Below are 22,536 nucleotides of genomic sequence, written 5' to 3'. Positions count from 1 at the left end.
CCCACAATTTTCTGTCCCCAACTGTCTTCTGATACATGTATCCATTTTATCCACGAGCATAAAGATGTAAATCTCTGGGAATTTCGCGGCCCTTTTCGCCGTGTGGTGAGAGGAAGCAAACGTATCACTGATTCAAGTGGAGCTTCTAACCACCTTCCATTCCCAATGTTTTTCTTCCTCCTGGCTTTCCCCCCGATTTACGTGTAATTCCTTTAACTACAGTATAACGAGAGATTATTTATCTCCATCCACAGCAAGTGCAATGGATCACTGCGCTACAGATTGTCTCACTGTCTTCTCCTCCCTGAGAAATTCCAAATCTGGTCATCCCCCGCGTCTGTGCTACGCGCTGACACATTGCATAAAATATCCAGGCCATCATTCCTGGACCTCAACAAGGTATTTTTAAAACGGCTACACAAAAGAAGGCAAGCACTAGGGGGATCAAATTAAAATATAAGGTAACGGATAATTACACCTAGAACTCTCTCTCTCTCTCTCTCTCTCTCTCTCTCTCCCCAACTTTGGTTGGAGATCTTAGCCACACCCAGCAAAATTCAAAACACTTATAAATATCTGACCTGTTACAATCACAACAGATCCATCCGTGATAACCTAGAGTGGTCATTTCCATGTAGCACACTGAAAGATGGGCGGTCACAGCAGCTGTGCTTAATTATCAAGATATATTTAACCACTTTCTCTCCAGGATCAGACATAGGTGTAACAGCTATAAGACAATTCTGCTCCCAGATCTATTGAAACACAGCTTCACAAAAGCAACACAATAATAAAAACTCAAAACGAAGCCACTGCCGACCACAACAAACTTCCTGACTTTATTCCTTCCCCTCTTAAAAGAAACCGACTCTACTTTTTCTACAAAAATTTACACCGCCCTCCCCACATATCCCTCCACTCTACACTCTGGAGTCATTCGGAAGTTGAAATGTACAAAGAATCACTTACTGTTCTGCATGTTGAATTGATAGAGCAGTATCCCACGTGGCTCGCTTATAGTGTTCTATTAGTAATAAAATATGCGTTAATCAGGGGAGGGTAGCACACACATTTAAATTGTAGATATGTTAATGTCTCAAAGGCTTATTTTGTTATATTCAGACGTTTTCTCCAATTAATTTAAAGGTTTTAACTTTTTACAGCCCAAGGCAAAATAAATAAATAAAAATAACCTCCAAATATTTAAAAATTGCATGCAAGTGGTCTATTGCCTCAGATTGTTATTATTATTATTTTAAATAATCCTTATTAACAGGTCTATTGCAGGAGGGGGGTGGGGAGAAGAAAAAAAATCCGAAGTTATGTTTTTAAACTTGCCTGAAATCTGGGTGGACTGTCCTCTCATACAATTTAGGGACTCACACATCTGCGTGTCACTAGTTAAAGTCTTCCCTCTAGGACAAAGCAAAAAAAGTATATTAATGGTGTGGAAATATACTTTTTAATGTATGCTATATCACAGCGCAACCTCACAGTAGGATGCAGCACGGGGCTGGAGGGCTGAGATTTGAAACACTTACAAAAATAATAATCAAAGTTTTAAGCCTTCAGAAATACTAGTAGATTGTAGCTCCCATTCCAGTCTAAATAGTTCTGGACTCTGACACTTTTCGTGCCTGTATTTACACACAGAACCAGTGTTATTTAATGAAGGGAGCGGCGTGGGTCTGTGCTCTTTTTAGTGTTAGAAGTGGAGTGATAGGATTTTTTTTATCAGAATCTGGATATTTTTGAATGTACACTTCTAAACGAGGCTTATTTAGATCATTTTTACACTTTGGAACTCTGCATCTTTGAAGTTGTTCTATTTAAAACAAGTATGGTTTGACGTGGTCGGAGTAAGGCTATGAGTTGTTGTTTTTTTAGTGGCACTAACAACTCCCCCCTTACAAATAACCCCCCAAACTCCCCTTATTGTGATTAACTTCTTTTTTGGTCTTTAGATCTTCCCCTTTTTCACTGTACTGTGACACACGCTGTCTACCTCGCCTCAGTGCTTTAAAAAGTAAGAACAGGAGGGGGTGAGAACTGTTAAACAAAGCCTACAGAATGTGAACAATGGCTTCCATTCTGCTCCTCTACCCAAACCCAGAGTGCAGAAACCCAGTCTCCTTAACCGGCAGCACAGCTTCCCAACTAAACGTACCAACAACCCTCCAACTTACAAAGAGCAGAGAAACAAGCCCTTACTCCCTTCATTAGTGCCTGCCTTGACCCAGAGCCTGGACAACCCCAATCGCCTGTTTCCATGTATTTATTTATATGGTCGTTTATTTATTTAGTTTAAACCCTTGCGGGTGAAAATGGAAAAGTAATTTCTCGTTATAAATATCTGGAGGTAATTGTGTTACTGGTGTGAGTTGTTAGGGGTTGTAAAAAGATACAACAGCTCAGTGGGGTGCTCAATTGGGGAGAGACAATTACAATAAAGAGCCCATTCAAGAGGTTTGCGGAAAAAAAAGAGGAGGTAAAATAATGAAATAGTCGCAGCCTTCATTTTCTCTCCCTTTTTTTTAAACCTAAAAATACTCATTCTCTTTCTTTTGCGCCTATAATGAATATTAATTTTACTCTTCCTGCATATGATGGCGAATTCAAAGAGGCACGTTTCCCTATTCAGGACTATCCATGGTATAATTTATTAAATAGCTTTTAGTAATCTTAAATCCATAAAAATAAACATCAAACAAGTACTTTCTCGCAGCGTGAAGACTTCAACTGGTAAATATTTACTGCTCTTTGGAGAACTACCTGATTAGCAACGGAGCAAGCTGCACTGTACTTCAATGGAGACGTGGCAATATCTCCTTTAGCTTAACTGAACGTGGAACCATCCCTTTAATACACTAAACACGTCTGCATATACATTCACCGAACAGAAAATCCAGTTCCTCAGACAGAATTTGCTCACATATTTAATGCACAACTCATAAGCATGGAGAATACGGGGTTAAAGAAGAAATTCAGAATGCTATTGTTATACTTCCAACCATAGTTCTGCCTGCACGTATCCTAGAAATGATAATAGAGGGATTTTTTTTCAAAATACATTTTATATGTCAGGAACAGGGTAGTCAAGTACTTCACTAAGGAGGTTAGAAGAAAGAGAGATGCGATTCTGCATTTTCCTTGGAAACTCGCTAATGACCTAAGTAACCAGCAACATTTAGCAAAACAAAAACAAGAAAAGTCAAACAGCACCCGGAAGCAGTCTGATAATAAAATCGCTTTCCCATAGCATAACCTATTTTTGCTGGATTTTATAAGTGTGGATATGTAGATCTACACATAGGCATTTATAAATCAGAATACAGTTAGCTTTAAAGTAATTAATTTAATTAAATTTGCCGTGCCCTAGGAATCAATCTCAATAGGCCAGGCCTAATCTGCAAGTCGTTTTTTAATCTCAAAATCCTGATATAATCTGATCGTGGTTGGGATTTTTTCCCCCCCACTGAAAACATAATTAGCTATTAAGATGACAAAATTTTACATTCACAGGTCAAATAAGACAAAGATTAAAATGAATCAATTTGCGTTTAGACATTTGTAAAGGTCACCAGCTATAAAAATTTATTGTCAAAGACCACAATTATTATTTTATGTCTATAAAGATAGATAAAATGCAGGCACTTTTCTCATCCATTATATTGTGGGGGGGGGGTTTACCCCCAAAGAAGCATCTGCCCTGGTACATTTAATCATGCGGGAAACTTTGTTTTAAAACTTTCTAGAAATTATTAATGGTATACGAGTCGATTTAACACCCAACTACAAAGCGTTACAAGGTTAAATTCAAATCCAGCTTTTCTAATTGCACTTGTGAAAGGAGAAGAATCAAGTTTATTGTTGCGCTTATGTAATCAAATCTTATGCACGGCGAAGAGTTTGCAACTTTTAAAAATTACTTGACTGTTTTGGGTATCTGAGACCCTCCTGGATTACAAAGGAAAAGTAAGCGGTTCTTGCAGAATAAATGAGATTAAATTAAAATAAAAATAAAAATCGTGTTCCTTAAAAAAATGATTTCCCCGGCCAGAAACTTGTTGAAAAGGAATATTGATCGCAGGTTGATGGTATGAGAATGCTAATAGTACTCTTCTGAGAAAAGCCAAATACTGAAGAGACTGGGATCTCCGAGAGGCTATTGGCACTAGGGGCTTTTCAGACTGCACTTTACTGACTGTTTGCCTCGTGTGATCTGTAAGTTGGAAAGTTCTTCTTGGTATTATGGACAAGTTCGGTGAGATCTCCCGGCTGCTTGATTGAAACTGACAATCCTTCAGCTCTACTCAGAGCTTCCCGGATACAACTACTGAGAATTGACTTGGCCTAGAATGTGACTTTTTTCCCCCACCTCTCTCGGTCTCCCTTTCTCGTTCTCTCTCCCTTTCTTTCTCCCTCTCTCTCCCCCTTCTACTCTGTTCTGGTGGTGAGTAAGCATTACAATTATAGGCGAGTGTTCCCTAAATAAGACTTTTTTCCCATGACACTGGCTGTGGGAAGCACAAAGCAAAGGACACGGATCTTGGATCCGCCCGGCTACCCCCTAGAAAACAACTGGCGAGGATCGCCGAGGAGTCACTTCCCTTTCGTAATAGACATAACAACAGCAACAAAAAGGAGCGTAGGGAAGGGTCAGGAGCAAGGTATATTTCGGGTGTGTGAGCGCTGTGTGTACAAAGATTAGCCAGTGATCAGAACACATTTCCCCAGCCATGGCTTTGGCAAGTGGGGGTGCTATGAACTGCAATACAAGCATTTGTGATCGCTCTGTCCAGCAAATACATTGGAGCTGCTGCTGCTGCTTGCTGCTCGTTTTGGCTTGATTTCCAAGTCAGATGCTTTAGCTTTTCCAGAGGACATGGGTTAAAGTGAAAGCAGAAAGTTTGTGAGCTTCGGGACTGGAAAGTTCCCCGGGAAGCTCTCCCGGAATGCAAGTGGGGGGTGAGAGAGAGAGCTGTCTAAATATTAAAATGAAATGAAGGGAGAAGTGGGGAGAAGAAATGAGCAGACTCACCTTTATGAGGCATCCTGTCTTGTTGTCAAAGCTCCTGTCAATAGTTTAAGAGCGCACTGATTTGAAATGATGGTGCTTTAAAAAGAGTTGCCAGTAAAATAGTTTTTCTCCACTGAAGCTGCTGGTTGTGTGATCTTGAATTCCTGGGAAGGAGACAGAGATTGACAATAAAATGGGCTGTCAGTGACTGGAGAGTGAGAGAGAAAGAGTGTGTGAGCGGAGTAGGGAGAGAGAGACAGAGCACACCTATGCTGATTGGTGATGGTTCAAGTGTATTAATGTATGTGTGCCTGGTCTCTGCCTCGCCTCCACTGCTCTTCACTGGCCCATTAGCAAAGCCTGACCTCTGTCATCATCTTCCAGCAAAACACTTCCTCCCTGCGCCTTAACCAGAGCGGGAAATGAGGCTGAGCCAGGGCTCGCTTTTCAAACCCACTAATCACTCCACACATGCAAATGCTCTGCTCTCTCCCACACAAAATATTGCTTTATGCAAAGCAACGCCATTGCTCCCAGCTGCCGATTGGATGCTCAGTCACAGTGGCTGGTTCAATTGGCCCATTTGTTTGAATATGAATGCACTTGTTTTTTGCTCCTCGCATAGATTTTTTCCTCTTCCCTTCTATCATCCCTGCGCTCAGAGGCGCTGGGCAGATTATTAGTGAAGAGTCATTTTATCTGCAGTTTTGTCTTTTGGACAACGTTGATGTTGGGATTTTTTTTTTTCCAAATAGCGTCTGAAAGCCATCGGAGCTGTCCGGACTTTATCTTCACTACCCCCCTGTCTTTTCCCAACTAAAACATACACTCTACTTTCCCCTCCCCCATTCAAATTAGGGACTGCAGTAAATAAATAATGTGTCTTGGAAAAAAAGAGCACATTGCTTTCCAATACGACCTAGGTTTTTTATGTTTTGGGGGAGACTCTATGTGTGTGTGTGTGTGCGTGGGAGGGAGGGCTGAAAAAAAGAGATCAATTTGCATTTAAACAGTTAGCTCCCATCAGACAATAGAGATAAGAAAAAAATAACATTCAAATGGTAAAGACATAAATATTTGGGAGACAGGGGCTTTGTAAACTGTGAATTGCCTAGAGCTATCCAAGTTTTACAGTCCCCCCCCCCTTCCTTTCTTTCTTTCTTTCTCCAAACGTGATGGAGAGGGAAGGCTCTTCCCAGCCTGGAAAGTGCAGAGCAAATACACAATTTACTTTGTGTATTGAGGGCTCTTGTGAAAGGCCCTGAAGAGTCCTTTACCAAACACTCACAAACTTCCACGTGCCATTTGTTGACTAAGAGCTGCTGGGTTTTTTTAAGACACCATGGGGGTATGTGTGGAAATATCCCCAATGGTGTGTGTGTGTGTGTGTGTGTGTGTGTGTGAGCCGCAGTGCTAGAGATGTGCGTTGCACCCAGCTTTGTTCCCTTTTCCACGGAGGTGTTGGTGTTTTTTGTTTGTTTTTGTTTTGCAAAGGCAGCGCCCCTTGAGTAGCTGCCAGAAAATCAAGGGGGAAAGTAAGTAAATGACTTTGCTGCTCTGACCACACACCACAAGTACATTTGTTGAATGCCGGACTATTAAGACACACCTCAGTAAACTCTAAAGCAACCCCTCAGCGCATGCATTTAAGGTTACACTGGGAGCACCAGTCTGAGCTCAGGGTGTCCCGATCGTTTATGGCGAGTGGTCCGAGGAGGGGGGGCGGAACAGTCAGCACAAAAAAGGGGGGGAAGAGGGGGACAAGGGGAAAAAATCCAAGCTTCGATGGGGAAAAGTGAAGAGCATGAACGCGCAAAGCATAAAATGAAGTCGTAGCCGCATACACTTGACTTCTCTTGACATGTGAAAAGTGCTAAAAGTCAAAGCTCATCAATAAAGTATCTTGAAATTGAATAAGAGCCCTGACAACCATTGCATTCTTAAATAAAGTACAATGAGGAGACAAACGACTCTGCCAAGGAGTTTGCATGTGAGTGAAAGGACGCCTCAATAGGAGCTGGATAATGGGCTGCCCGGCCGTCATGCACTGTCATCTCCAGTCCTGCAGAGAAGCTGCCACAGCTCCTAATAGCACAAAATGGGCTCTTAAGAGACTACTGGCTTTTCCTCTGGGTTTTTTCCTCCCCCCCTTTCCTCTTATGCCAATTTGCCTTGATGCTGATTATCTCTAATGTGCATTTTTTGGAAGGCAGGGGTTTCAACAAGGAGTTTCTCCTAGGTCTCCTCTTTGAATTCGGGATTTAGCTGAGCAAAACTCTTTTCTTTGGCTCACAGTGTAAAGGGGAAGGAGATCTGCCTTCAGTTCTGCAATCAGGGAGCCTGGAAAAACTCTGCTGCAGACACCGGGCTGGGGGATTCCCTCCCCTAGCCCCATTCCAACTCTTTGGGGAGTTTCATCCAACACTGCAACGCCAGTAAATAACACAGGACATGTAAGATGATGGAAGAAAGGAGATCTGTGCTGCTCTTGGAAATGCACCGTTTGCCTGGCCAAGTCATTGACATGCAGTTGCAATAGTTCAGGCCTAACTCAATCTGCATTTTTTCTTAGTCATGCATATTCATAAAAACGGAGCCGACTATAGTGATGGAAAGGTGAGCATTTTGTGTGTCCATACGATCTCCTTGGAAGGTAAGGTAGGAGCAATAGAATCTTAGTTACTGGGTGGAATATATTTAACAAAGGTGCTTTCCCAAAACTGGCACTCAGGTGTGCCCAGCTCTAAGACCGAGGGCGGGGTAGTACATGTACAATTACTGACCACATTGTAGAAATCTCTCTACTCTCAACACTTGGCGTCCTCTGTATTTCTCCCCCTCCCCGCCCCCAAGCCATCAGAATAGGAAGCCGTTAAGAAGACGCCGCATTAACCTATGTACAGGAAACTCCTCTCTATGTGGATAAACCTGATTTCAAGTGCACAAAGGAGATCTTTGCGAGAGGCAAAAAGGAAATTAAAAGAAAATACAAACCAATGTCCTGCTTGTGTCCTTCCCCAGAGTGCTGCTGCTGCTGCTTGCGAGACAACTTGGCAAATTGTCCCGAAAAGACCCTGGTAGCTATTGCTCTCCCAAGCTGCGAGTCCCCTCCGCTCGCATTCTGGAGGGAGGAGAAGTAGGCTTCTGTTTGTAAGAGCGACAAATCTGGGAGGCTCCAAGGGGATTTTAACAACTGGGATCTAGTCCTTTTCTGGAGTGAAGTCCGCCGACTCCTCGCTTCTCTCTCTCTCTCTCTCTCCCTCTCTAACCAAGGATTTTTTTTAAACTCTCGTCCACAGGGTATGGGGGGGAGAGGGGGAGAAAAAAATACTTTGTCCGGAACTTCAGGCAAATATCATTTTTACAACCCCTCAATTAGCCATCCTTTGGATTAGCACCTTCTTAGGCTTCGTCTCCAGAATAAAGAAGCCGTAATCTTGTTGCTATTTTCCCTAGGGCGCAGTGGACTTTGTATCCCCTCCCAAAAAAACTTTTAACCCCCCCCCCAAAAAAAAAATCAGGAGGGGAGGGAAACTGACGTCATTCTGGGGCTGAGGGGGGGCGGAGGAGGTCTTGAGAAACAGCCACACTGCTTCTGATTTAGCAGGACATGGGGGAAAGGAGCCTCAGAAGCGACCCCCTCCCACCAAAAAAAGAAAAGTTGGAAGAAATAAAAGAGAGGATCAGAGAGAGAGAGAGAGAAAGTGGGGGCGGGGGGGGGGAGAACGAGTGTGTGTGTGTGTGTGTGTGTGTGTGTGCGCGCGCGCGCGCCCGTATGTGAGCCAGCGAGAGAAGGAGAGAGAGAGTTAGTCTGTGTGTGCCAGTCCCAAGAATGTCCAATTTAGAGCCACTCCTGCCCTGAGCGCCTTCCCCTGCAGGGACTGCACTGCTCGCAGGCAGCCCCTGGCGAGGAAACCCTGCTCCCTTTTGACTCACCGTGACACGCCAGGATTATCTGAAATGTACCTGCTCTAAAATGTAAAGACAAGGAAGTCCCCGCAAAGTTGAGGCACAACTCTAAGGACGCCATTTTAACTCCAGCTGCCTGTAAACGCGCCTCTAGTTGTTCAGGTTTTAAGAAGGGGCTTTTTTTTTTTCAGTCCAGGAGGGGTTTACAAAAGCAAACACTTCCTACGGGTTAGGCATGAAACGGGGCAGTATGCAAAGCATCTGGTTTGCACTTGATCTTTAATCCAAGCAGTTTTTTGTTGTTACTTTTTTCCCCCAATCCAGCAAGGAAAATGCAAATCGATGAACCATTGGTAGGAATGGCCATCAATATTCCATATCAGGGTGATGAGTGATTCTTTGTAGCTTTGTGGTGATTGCGATTAGTAGCAGTTTGCTTTAGGGTTCGAGAAGAGCTGAGGAAAACGTTGAGATTCACCCACAATCTCTCTTGTCCAGGGCAAAAATATCTGGAGGGAGTGTAACGGGTTCCGTTGAAGGCAAGCACTTTACCTAGATCAGTCCAGCACTTAGAACCGCAGCAGCAGAACGCAGGATTTAGAGAGATTTCCTCAGCAAACGCACCTTGTTGTTACCAAATGGACCTCTCCGCACACACTTACCCTTTCCAGAGGGTTAGCAGTCCCGGACAGCTCCTAGGTTGCTGATTTGGGACAGTTTCGGTATATTGTCTTCCGTTTCTAGTACAGCCAGATGTGACTTTTCAAAAAGGTTCTGTTAATTTTGTTAATGATCGAGAGGGTAAAACTAAAATAAACACTGATCTAAGGAATTTTGCGTTACAGCTTTCCAGAAGACTCCCTTCCCGCCGCCTCACATTTTCTACAAAAGTTAGAGCTTTTTAAAAGACACCTTTAACCACCTAATATGTTTCGGATAAAATAAATCACTTTTGCGTTAGTACTATAAACAGCATAAATGTCCAGGGATTCCAGTTGTTCGGAGCATGGACTCAACCATGGCTTGAGAATATTGTTTAAAATACCTCCAAAATTACTATTGTAATTAGTCATTTTAATTTTTTTTGTCCTGTAATCTTTTTGCTTTCACGTCCATTAATCAAAACAAGGTAAGAACATTTATTTTCTCTGGAAAGGTAAACAGAAATGTGACTAAAATAATTTGTCATTGTTTTACATGATCCCATGATCTGAAGCGTATCTATTGATTTGAGTTAAGACCCAGTATTTTGCTCCCTTTTTAGTCTATTGCTAAGCGTTAAGAGCAGGAATTGCTGAGTTGAGTACTCCTGTATCGTCTTGTTGTATTAATATCTGGGTTGCAAACTACCTTTTTTTAATACCCAGAAAAATGCTTAAAGTCCTCTTGTCCAGTTCAGTCTAAAACTGAAGAGATACACAAATCCTGACGTGTTAGACTACAGTGCTTCTGCCTTCGGGACACTTAATGCCTATTTGTATATATAGGAACAGTGTTTGAAACCTATAATGCACAGGACATTGAGTTAAGTGGAGCTTTCTAGTTTATAAACAATCTGCAAAAAGTTTGGAATCGATTTAACCTCTTTTATGTTGGCCTTTTGCATAAAGCACAGCTTTGTGTACAAGAATAAAAACGTTTTTCTGGACCCTAACGAAGTCATTCCGCAGTCTCTGAATCTGGAAGACGAACACACATGTTTCCATACGGGATAGCCTTTGATTCTATATGTGAAAAATGTCGTGCAAACGGACTTGCTAGAAAAGCCTATTAAAAAAAAAAAAAAAAAAAAAAGACCGAAGTGCATCCTGACGGGCTTTTTAAATGCTATTGATTGGGACAAGCTGTTCAACCCCCCCCGTAACAGTTAATCTGCCTGTTAATCAAGTCACTAAGGAGCTCAATGTGAGTTTTATTAGCGACTGGAGAACACAGGCAGCAGAAAGGATCAAAAGCCTACACTCCTGATATTTGTAAAACCAGTTTTCCCCAAAAATATATTTTCAATTACCGAGTAATTCTTAGCTTATCATCACTGCCTAACAGTGACACACACAGATGGCTACACAAATGTTGGCAAAACTAGGGAACTAAATGAATCAAGATCTTATTCCCCGCAGTTAGATGTACATTTTAAGAGTGAGATTATTAATTTTAAATAGAGATTAAAGTCAAGACAATTGGTTCTAGATATAGATTGGCCTTTTGGATTGGAAGCAAAACGTAAATCTGTGGAATCGGTGGCAATATGAAAATGGTATGGATTTCTCTTTGGTTGATATAAAGCATTTTATTTAATTAGAGATTAATTAGCTTTTTTAAAAAAATAAGTAGTTTTTATTTATTACAGTAACTTCCCATATTTCTTCGCCCTCACCATTATTTGATGTCATCATTAAATTAATGATTACAAGTTTTAATTTCACGATCCGTTACTAGACTCTGGACCGTCTGAAAGATGAATTTCTATTAATGTAATAATCAGAAATATTATTACACCTGGTAAAATCAACATTTGATCTTGTCATTTTTAATGCAAACCGATTGCATTATATGTCAATGAGATATGCATATAAAAGACTATCTGGTCAGAGGTAATTATGTCACAGCTTTTTCTCGGCATGACAGCTGGATAAACACAATCTCCAATAAACATCTCTAATTAGGGAGGAGGATCTGAGATGGATGGTGTTTGATTTATTACTGAAGGAGAATGTCCATTTACCGGTGTATTAGAGTGAGGGATTATCGTGAACCTTCTTGCTAAAGTACTTTAAGGAATATTAGGGAAAGAGGAAGGGTAGGTAAATTGTGTTTCCGGATTTACATTTGTATTTTTTTTTTAACGGAAGAATGATCACTATAGCATAGTGCACTTTTCTATAGTAGAGGTTTTTTTTTTTTCCTTTCACTATCACCCCTATTTAATATACGTAGCTGAAGTTATCAAGGCAAGATCCTGCTTGTGAGATTAGGGTATGTTTCCATTCAGATAGTCTACAGAATTCTGTGAACTCCCGAATTCATTATAAACAAAGTGGCTAAACCTCAGAAACAATTACTAATCAGATCTCGAAACTATAAAGCAAGGGAACTAGACGCCACGGCAAAAAGACGAAACATTTAAAATGTGCAACCTACTCCCCCCGTCTCCAGCTAGACCACTTTTAGCTCGCATTTCCAAATAAAACTGCGCTTCAGTGTGTGGGTTTGAAAATGTTGCTGAACCTTTAATCTCCCCTCGCCGCCCACCCCAAAAAAACTACCAAAAACCCAAACCAAAATCTTTAAGTTCACTTACAGCAGTAGTGTGGAAACTTTTTTTTTCTATGCTGAAACTTTAAACACGTCCCGTGTTAGCTCATTAGATTAGATGTGTAAGGAAATAGCAAGGTGTCTTTCTGTATGCATATGTGCATGCACGTATATACACGCATATATATGCATAGCCTGTCTGAGAAAGGTTGTATGTATCTCTACACCTGGATAGAATGTGCATGAAATACATTTCAATCCGCACGCATGGCATAGGACGCGGGTAGGTTTGAGAATCAGTCAGCAATTTCTAAGGTTTCAAGATTTACTTCACTGTACACTGTAACTTATCAAACTCGTCAATGCCCCCCCCCCCCCCCGCGCTGCGAATTGTGCAGCAGATTCCCTTTGCTTTGACCACAGCCTGCCTTAGTGCCTCGCTGCGAGAGCAGGGTGTGACGGAGCACTGTGTAACTTGAATCCCCCTCGTTCTACCTCAATGGAAATCGTTAATTATTAGGTCTTCCTAAGTAAAGCTCAGATCACACGGTCGGGGGATTTAAAATGCTACCAAACTATGTGAACCGCATTCTTTCATTTCTATCTGAACTCTGAGAACCGAATCAAATATTTATACCGTTCGGTAGTTCAAGTATCAACACTTTCCAAACGGTAGAAACTTTCACACTAATTCTAGCCGCTGTTTCCAAACAGGCGAGATAATTGTTCAAGCTGAAGCTATCACAAGATACTTTTTTCCCACCTGTTGTATAGGGTTTTTGTAATATGTATATATATATATATACTACAAAAAACTAAACAAAAGGTGAGAAAACACACACACACACATATATAAGATAAAACCTATACGATTAACTGAATTGCACTAGAAGTGACCATGTTTTCAAGCAGCAATTAATACTTGCAGAAGTCCTCACCCCAAATATGTTAGACTCCACGCTCAGGCCAGCTGATAGGCACTGACGTATTGTAAAGATCCTAGCACCAGAGAATAGCAGAGCTTTAAAGAAGTTCCTATACTTGGCCCATTTCTAAGACAATCAGATAAACACGAACAAAGCTCACATCAAAACAGGCAAAGAATTCAGCAAAGGAGAGAGAGAGCGGGTCGAATTATTATTTTAAGAGCAAACCGGTGGCACTGAAAATGAATGTATAAAAGGAGCATAATGTTACCTGTTACAGAGAGTGCAGACAGATGAACCTGACCTGCCGATTCCCACACTATTAAATTGCCGATAGTAGGTACTGGCAGGTTTGATCGCCAATTTCTACATAAGAATCTGCCACACAGTTTAAATGTCAATGACAATAAAAAAGAGGGTGTCTCGCTTTGCACTAACTTTCCCTTAATATCAACGCCAGCGCCTCCCTCATTGGCTGGGCTGCCGCGGTGACGTCACGGAGGACAGTAGTTAGAGCTCAGATAATAAGAAATTTTAGATAACACGAGCATATAGGGCCTAAAATCTTTCCCACACTGTATGCTCCTCCTAAATCCAGTGAGTATTTTAAGGAACTGTTATTCTATGGAAATGTCAACGCCTACCAGTCACAGTTGTTTATCCTTACATTTCCAGATTGTAAGGCAAATATGACATTATATATTACACTGTAAAATACCATTTAGGTGGGTTCATACAGCTGTCTTTAGTAGCGGTGGTGTAGAGACGTTACTGAGAGAAAAGCTAGCTATAGAAGAGTGGCCAGACTTTCGAATATGCAAGTTCAACCTTCTGCATCCTTTCCCCGTCGTTTCGGTCTGTCTCGCCTTTTAGCACCTTCTAATCTTATGTGGTTACTGCTCCCATCCTCCCCGTCCCCCATCTTTCTCAAAGAGGAACGCTTGCCTTCTTATCGCAGACACAAACCTTCCTCCTGAGGTTTTAATTATGATTCAGCCTGTTTCAAAGCAGAAGTTGTGATGCTAACTATCAGACTCTTGTGAACTAATAGGTAGAGCGAGGCAGTCCAAACTGTCCAAACTTAAAGGTAACTTTACCCTACTTTCGGATTGACCCTACTGCATAGATCATAAAATATCCAGTCACCCAGTTACCAATAAAAATACATTGATGCTATATTGCTTCTCGGATTCTGTTTACTGAATAGGTCCAGTCAGGTAGAAAATAAAAATGTTACTTGTGGTTGGCTACCTGGATTATTGCAGTGTCGGAATAAGATTATACACTCCTATATCCAAACAATTCTTACTAAGCAGTAGGACGTCATCTAAAAATACATGTCTGTAAAGTTAAGTCAAAAATGGGTCGATTTGTTATCAAACTGGATGCCAATACATGTTAACTATTTTAAAAGAAGAAATTCATGCTGAGTTTTGACTTTTCCCTTGAATTTTTAAAAAAATTAGATCATAAATGCACTGTTTAATACTCAGGTGAGAAGGATTGAGAAGGGAGACCAATTTCTTCCAAAGGTTTATAAGATATACCAATCGCCCTTCGAGAACTTTTACTAGCAGGAACTGCTTGCTGTGTATATCTACCTTTCAGTTCGTCTTTTAAAAACTAGGTTCAAACGGCTAAATCAGTTGTAGTGTAATTCTTAAACTTTTGGGGAGAACAGAGATCGTACTCCACAAACACAATGTCTAACTTCATTAGCAGGGACTGGGAAATGGTGAACAATTACTTCTGCAGAATACAGGTGTGGTTCTTGTCTTACCCTAAATATTAAAATGCATTAAAGTTTATGGGTAATGGTGAAATTGACTTGTTCTACATGTCACAGTGTTGGGCAGTTTCTCTTGCCATCAATTGGCTATTGGAGAAACTACAGTAATCAATACTCGTCTTATTAAAATAGCTTTTGTAGATAACCTCATCACGTATTTTACTTGAAATCCTGAAGAAAGGACAAAAATGCTCCTTAGTTACCCAGAGAGCCTTATTTGTACTTATCCCACTAGGTTTTTCTCTTATCTGCATTCTGTCCCATTAAAGACAGAGAGACCATTATTTGCACATACTTGTCGAGGTAAATAATTTATCAGAAAAGAGGTACACCCTAGTCGATAGTTTGATTGAACTGAACTTAAATGTTCCAGGAACCCGCATTCTGTCTTTGATTTATCTGAGAGTTCTAGTTAAATTGGAGGTAGTTTTGGAAAGGGATTTTTTTTTAATTACAGAGCACCCACATTCTCTTCACTAAACTCCCTCTCTAACTAACAACATATTAGGTATATTTGACCTCTGGACAGTATCTTTGTAATCGGTTTTCAGTGACTAGTTTTGCAGAATATATTCCTGTATTGGATCTATCCCACTGGAACAAGGATATCGGTATATTGGTTACAATATATAGACTTACCCCTGGGCTAGGGAGGGTCTTTTTTTTTTTTTTTTTTTTTTTTTTGCCAGTTTGAATTAGGTTTCTTTGCTGATCGTCCTTGTTTTCCAAAAGCCAATATTTTGATGACATTTACAACTGTTTGGGAGTTAGGAATTGTGAAGCCTCTTTCCCTTCCTATGCACTGGCATAAGGATTCGCTCACTGTTGTGTTGAGCGGAGAGAACACCCTGGAAAATGAGTGGTCGCATGCTAAGTGTTGGGACAACATTTATAGGATGCGTGTGTGGGAGGCGGCGGGGGGAACATTCACCAATCTGCTGTTCTCGACCGTGCCAAATGTTGCTCTGCATCTGAAGGCTTTTGGTGCACGTTAACAAACAATGTAATTTTTATTTGGAGGGCTCCACCTTCGCTACTTGGTCTGTTTGCTCACCTTTCCACCGGGCAGAGGGGCAAGCGCCCTTCTTCTGCAAGGTAGCGAGTGGCTAATGCTGCTCTGGTTGAAAGGCGAGGCTGGGAGCGGGCTGTCAGGAAGGTGTTTCACTGATTGTTTGGAGTCGTTGCTATTAAGGGACTCCGGATCCCTGCAACCCAGCAGGGTTCTTGAAGGAAGCACTGGAAACACCACGGCTCCCGCCTGCTTATCTGGCTGTCAATAAAAGGAGATGGCTCCTAAAGCAGGGCCAGGTGCTGCCTTCCCTTCTCTCCAAACTGCGCAGCTCTCCAGAAACTGATCAGGCGTGAAGCCAAGTCTGCTTGGCCAGGCCCTCCGTATAGGCAGACAAACAGTCCCCTAGCCAACACCAGAGCGTTGCTCTATTTGCCTTTTTAGAGCTAAAAAAGGAAAGGAAGGAAGGGGGTAAGCTGGGAGCAGAGTCCGTGTTTGGCTTTACGATCACCGCAGTATTTAGGGCTGCAAAGTAAAGCTGGAAAGTCAATCTGTCAACAGCAATCTGTCCCACGGCCGCGGAGTTCGGGGGTGGACGGCAGTGGGTTTCTGAGCATAACGCCGCGTTCCGGGCTGTATCCCGTGGCTGTTTCATTTACACGTTTTTCTCTCACGCATTTTAGCTGAGGATAATCCCAGTCCCTCTGCAGCTCACTAGTGCACAGCGACCTGGGATGCTCAGCCCCACGACTGAATCCATGGCACTTGTAGGTGGCCTGTTTAAACCACGATTTTTTAAGCATTGCAAACAAAGGGTGGGTGCCGGCGGTGGCGGAATAACCGTACTATTATGTCTGAAATAACAGTGTATCTCACTACCTGTCATGAAACCCAGCGAGTTTAAAAACCCAGCAGACTGAAAAACAACTGCAGCAAGTGATCATAGTCATCACCCTAAATGGAAATGTTTTTGTCAGGTTTTTCTCAGGCAGATAATTGTGCCTTAGAAAACCGCAAAGCCTCTCTTATATCTAGTTGTGCTCGTTGGGTCTAAACCCTTCACCTGGGTTGTGAGAGGCCCCCAACGAGAAGTAGTCGAAATCCCTTTATAATAAAACTGTGCAGAAATTCACATGCCATATACTGCTAACGAGGGAACAGAGCTTGGATGGAGGGAGGAAAAAGTAGCCTTCCAATGAAAGCGTTGGCTGTTCAGTGTTCTGATGTGCAGAATACTTGAGAGCTGTGAAGCCACTCTGAATCGGATGCAGGCAGAGATACAATAATGTGTTACAAATTTATAAGCATTATACATATTTGATTTATACAGAGATATGAAGGAGTTTTTTTAAGGATGCCCGAAACCCCTGTGTTCACATAGATTGAGCAATTCTCAACACACACTGTAATAATGAGCTTTAATTCTCTATCCAAGCAGAACTTGAGCAATAATAATAAGCACATCAGAACAATTTGTTTACTGTGGCATTGCACAGACTGCAGGGTCCAAGACTAGCTACAATAAACGGTAAAAACCAAAGGAAACCTTGTAGAACAGGGGGGAAAATATTGCGAGTAGAAATGTGGCTTGGCTTTCAAGGAAAGAGACACTTGACTAGCACTTTAGCTGGGATCTATTACCCTTGTCCAAGGTATGTGTTTTTAAATACTTTGTGTACGTAGCTGGCTTTTCCTACCAATCGGTGTTTTCCACGACACTTTTGTTCAGATTGTCTGATATTTATCTTTTCCATACAAGATTACATTTAAACTTGAATGATTTAGAAATGTAATTTGATGTTTTTATCCTGTACATTCAGTTTTCTTGCAGTTCAATAGAATATGGATAATCCAGTGTTTTCAAAGAAAAAATACTTAAAATATTATTAAAATGGCTTGTGTCTGTGTTAATATCTAGAAATCTGAGTTATTTCACCACGTTATATATAGAATCCCACCTAAAGGGCTTTCATTCAGCCTGATAAAGAATTCTGTCTCTATTTCTGTAAGGTGGACAACAAACAAGACTAATATAAAGCATCTAATACGTTACATCATTTAAAAAAAAAACCCTCTCCAAATCCTAAACTTGTTTTAGCAAGACTTTTTGCGTGTGTATTTGTGTGGTTTAATTCAAGATGCCGAAAGAGACTTCTGTGAACTGAAGCGTCCAAAAGACAGACATTTAGCAAAGATAATATTTGCCATCATAAGAAATCCCGACGTAGATGACTATATAATAGGTCTATTATTTGCAACGCTGTACGCCTTGTCTTCTCATAAAAAAAGAGCAAGATTTTAAAAGTTCTTATGCTCAAGGTAGAAAAATATATCCTAACTTTGTGTCTGGGTTTCCCCCCTTTCTTCTCCTAATGATATTAATTTGTCTAAAAGTTTATTCAGGATTGTCTCGAATTATTTCCCTTTTCTCTCCTTTAAAACATTTTCATAATAAGCGTAACTCTGGACAATGTTTGATTTGTTTTTCTCCCCTCATCCCGGTTTTAGCCTGAGACATTAGCTGAATTCCCTGGGGGTGATTGGATGCAATTCGCTGAAAGTCGACAGGCACGTCCTGGATGTTAGAAATTCACTTTTCCTCAACGTGACAAGGCTGAGTTCGATCTACAATTGTATTTGAAAGGGCAATGAGCGGAAAGATCTCCCGTCATTACAGCCTCGCTCTCCTTTAGCGAAATAACAAGATACTTCATTTGCACACAAACGCTCATAAAAACAAAAAAAAACAAAACAAAAATAACCCCCCGACCCTCAGTCACTCTTTAATAAAAAGCTAACGTTGCATAATGTAAATGTGTGTGTGTGTGTGGTTGGTTCGTTGTCTGTGGTTGTGTGTGTGAAGTTTCACAAGGTATCGGAGCTCCCCCAAAGCGCCCATGTGATCAAGTTGACTTTTTACTTTAAATCTTGAATAAGATGTGAGTTGTAACAAGGGGATTTGCACTTACTCCATGACCCTTGTAATTGGATTAAATATAGACTGAGACGTACAAAAACATACCAAGATTGACACCTGCCAACTGGACTTCCTTATGATTGATTGTGATGCTTCGTGCTGGCAACAATAATGAAATAAATTGTATGGATAAAACAGCACATTTGTCATTTCCGTGCCATAAGAGAGGAAGCCAGCGTGTTAGGCAAGCTGTTAGCTGACAGACAAGAACAGCAGACAAAACTAAAGAGCTAAACAAGGATCCCAGATATTGACAAGACAAATTATAACTTGTCACAACCTTTTTAAATTCAGAAGTTTTCAATTAACATATATATTGCTGTTACATATAAGACAAGGAGGACTTAAAACATAAACTTCAAATCTTTGGAGGGCTCCAATATTGTTTGGCATTTGCTTTGCTCTGCAGCTCTGCGCTCATAGGGACAGCAAAGCAATCGATAGATGTCACCAAATCACCCGTGCCAGGGAAACATCTCAGTAACTTCAGTATCAGTCTTCCTAATACAAACCGTGTTTTACTACCTGCGGTAACCAGCTAGGTGAGCTCTTAGGGAAATGACTCACAACTTAATTCATTCCTCATTAGGGTATAAACTAGCAGGTGTGCGGGGCGGTTGGTGGATGGGGAGTATTTAAACATATCTGAAGTTTGAATGTCTCTGCCGACTTCGCCGGACACAGCTTCAATGGCTGATGTTATGTAACCACACAAGTCTAATCGCTTTCTCCCATCCCATTATGAGGCTCATGGAAGGGTTCAGGCATAAATGCAGTTTGTTCTGGAGAGAAAGAGCGTGCTTTGATGGGTAAAAACGCTCTGACAAAAGCCCTCCTAACTGGCCTGATTGCAGGTGGCAAAAGGGCAGGCGCCCACCGCACCCCAGCAGAAGTTTTTGAGAACTAGACTAAATAAACGTACCGCTTAGCTTCTGCTCGTCTGTTGGCCTGACAACAGCCGCGGAGCGCTATTCACGAACACGCGGTGGGTTACAGAGGCACACAAGTGCCTTCGCTTTTATTCCTGGTCAGGGCTGTTTTTAACCTGTCACAGGTTTCTGAACCGCTGCAGATCCCTTCGCTATGACAGTATGGTACTGTGAGTCTGTACCTCGGAAGCCTCCCCTATTTTGGCTTTGCATAACTGTGAGGACAGTTTCCCCTCCCGACCCAATGAGGCGCTCAGTATTTCAAGAAAGGCCATCCACTTTACTAAGCAGAACAATTCATATTTTCCTGCTTACTAGCCACCCAACTCACTGTGCCAGCTCGGGGTGCTGGACAGTGTAAGCAGTGTACAAAGATCTGTTTCTTGCTATTTAGACAGGACATTGCGTTGAGGACTGAATGTGGGCGCAGCTTGAGAAAAGAAACCCCATGCTTTAAATGCAAAGGATCCAGGGTGACCCTGTAATTGCATCTTTCATGTGGTGTGTTGTCTGAACCATACAGGTATTTAGTTGCTTTGTAGCGTGCCAGTTGTCAGGTTATAAATCTCCTTCAACTTGGCACGTACTGACAACACGACCATTTGTGGTTTGTCTTATAGGTAATTGATATGAATTTATTGCTCCTGGAGGATATTTGTGGACAGAGGCGATCTACATGGGTGCACGTGCAGCACTTTGATCGATAAGACATCGCGCGAACTTGTAGAGCGAACCACTTCGTATGTGTCAGTGTGTATGTGGAAAAGTTCACGCCCTTGATTTGTTTTTGTGTGTATAAGCAGGTGAGATGTAGGTTCAGTGTAACTTCAGGATGGATATATATATAGTGAAGCGATTGTAGTGGGGTTATGCATTATTCCTTTTAAACCTCCCCCCATCGAAACACAGCTCCATGGGGTTATTTATCTTTCTGATAGGACTGAAAGAGAGAGTGCTTCTTGCAATCAGATACCTCTGGTTTGCATTATGACCTATAAGCATCACACAGGACAGTCTGATATGAAGAAAATATTTTAATGTCAGATGTCTATAAACAGTTGTTCCGATTTATTAGGGGGAAAATTAGTCTTAAATGTCAGAGTGAACAGAATAATATATAGTTTTATATCATATGTAAAACTATATATTATTTTTTATATATAAATATATAAAATATATGCAGCCTTTCGGTTTGCACCGTCACCAAATACTCTCTACAAATGTCAAAATGCTCATTTAGTTTAGCTAGGCCTGGAGCCATTTTCCTGGTATTTTAGTATTTACAGCCCATTCTAAAAGAATTATAGTGTGTTCCCGAAAGGAGAACACTGTCAAACGTACACTGGATTTTGAAAGCTTTGAGGCTGGCTGCTGTACCATCCCCATATTAGGTGTTGGAAGCATAATGGTAGCTGAAATTTCATTTGGTTTAAAGCTGATTAGTGTAGAGCTTTTTTTGTGGCACAAAAACTTGTTATATCCACCCTTCTAAAGTGTTTGCTTTGGGTTTTTATAACTTGACAGAAATGAGAAGTACCCAGGGATTAGGCTGATCGGTTACTTAACTACATTTTAAAGTAATTTCTGGGACAAATTGTATTTTCTAGCCTGATAGGCAAATTTTAGCCCCCTCCTCCCAACAATCAATTAAATATCTTGTTAAACTAAACTCTTTATAGAATCTGACAATTTTGTCAACGAAAATGGCCAAACATTAACCCTGATCAATTTGCAAACTTTACCTGGGAAAGCCCGGGACACTGCATTTAAACCTGCTCAGGTCTTTAGCCACCAGTAGAAGAAATAAAGAACACAAAGGGATCTGTAGTGTTTGTATAAAATATTTGACTTCGATCTTTAAGGGAACTACTAGACCCATGCGTCTCTTGTGCAAATAATTGATGCACTGCACATTCAAATTGTTTGTATCCTTATGCTAGATCAGACCAGGGCTATATGTGAGTCATTTATTACTTCACCTTCTCACAATTTCCAGGGCAGAATAGAACTTCTATGTTAAAATCCAAAATAATAAGATTCTTTAGCAGAGAGAGTGTCACACTTCAGATAATTGCAAGCCAAGGAACCTGAATCGTTACAGGCCCAGTTAACATCTGTAATTAGCTAAACCATACAATACTTCTCTTAGGGAGCATTCATTTTTTATTTCGGTTTCTTTCATCAGAGTTAGTTTTATTTCAGTCTAGAGGAAAAAAATGGCAAGAGAGTCTCTCTCTCTCTAGATAGATATAGATATATGTCTCTGTAGCCATTTTTGAAAGAAAAATCAAGTCCCAAATTAACAAAAATAGCTAATATTCTAAAGCGACCTTTCCATTTGCTGTAACTACTACCAAACTCATTCCTCTAAATTAAATGCTGGAAGTTATTTGAATCCTTGTAAAGAAAAAAACAAAAAACAAAAAACAAGTTCCATCGAATTAGTTTTAGCCTGCCTGCTCTCCCCAGTGACTGCATCTATTAACATTATAATCTCAAACACCATTTTTTATGTAACACTATTGTTAGTAAATCAACTCCTCAGGTCCACGGAGACGCTGACCCCTGGCAATTGAGTGAAAGTGTAATTATCTCCCCGAATCTTGGACAGATTTAAGAGATTACATTTCAACTAAATCTATATCAATGCTAATTTTTTCCCAGACTCCAGGTGCTAGGCACTAGGAAATGGTGTTCCTGCCCAGCAGAATGGTTTACAAAG

General features: G+C 41.1%; 1 protein-coding gene across 11 annotated transcripts in view; it reads right to left on the bottom strand.

The window, feature by feature from the left end:
- PAX6 (paired box 6) overlaps positions 1-13,500 on the bottom strand; it is a 31,540-nt gene extending 18,040 nt beyond the window's left edge. For 8 of the 11 annotated variants that reach the window (XM_054028384.1, XM_054028389.1, XM_054028392.1 and 5 more), the window contains exons 1-4: positions 13,382-13,500; positions 5,042-5,184; positions 1,339-1,415; positions 970-1,024 (exon numbers count right to left, since the gene is read on the bottom strand). In XM_054028384.1, the coding sequence (XP_053884359.1) occupies positions 970-979 (10 nt within the window). In that variant the 5' untranslated portion in view covers positions 980-1,024; positions 1,339-1,415; positions 5,042-5,184; positions 13,382-13,500. Of the gene's footprint in view, positions 1-969; positions 1,025-1,338; positions 1,416-5,041; positions 5,185-5,287; positions 5,388-8,014; positions 8,142-13,381 lie in introns of those variants that run through there. The other 3 variants (XM_054028385.1, XM_054028386.1, XM_054028388.1) reach the window with 3 other exon arrangements.
- Between the last annotated feature and the right edge of the window lie 9,036 nt (positions 13,501-22,536).

The sequence above is a fragment of the Malaclemys terrapin genome, chromosome 4, assembly GCF_027887155.1.
Source record: "Malaclemys terrapin pileata isolate rMalTer1 chromosome 4, rMalTer1.hap1, whole genome shotgun sequence".
Taxonomy (NCBI): Eukaryota; Metazoa; Chordata; order Testudines; family Emydidae; genus Malaclemys; species Malaclemys terrapin.
The sequence above is the reverse complement of the archived record's forward strand: the minus strand, read 5'-3'. Positions and strand labels throughout refer to the sequence as shown.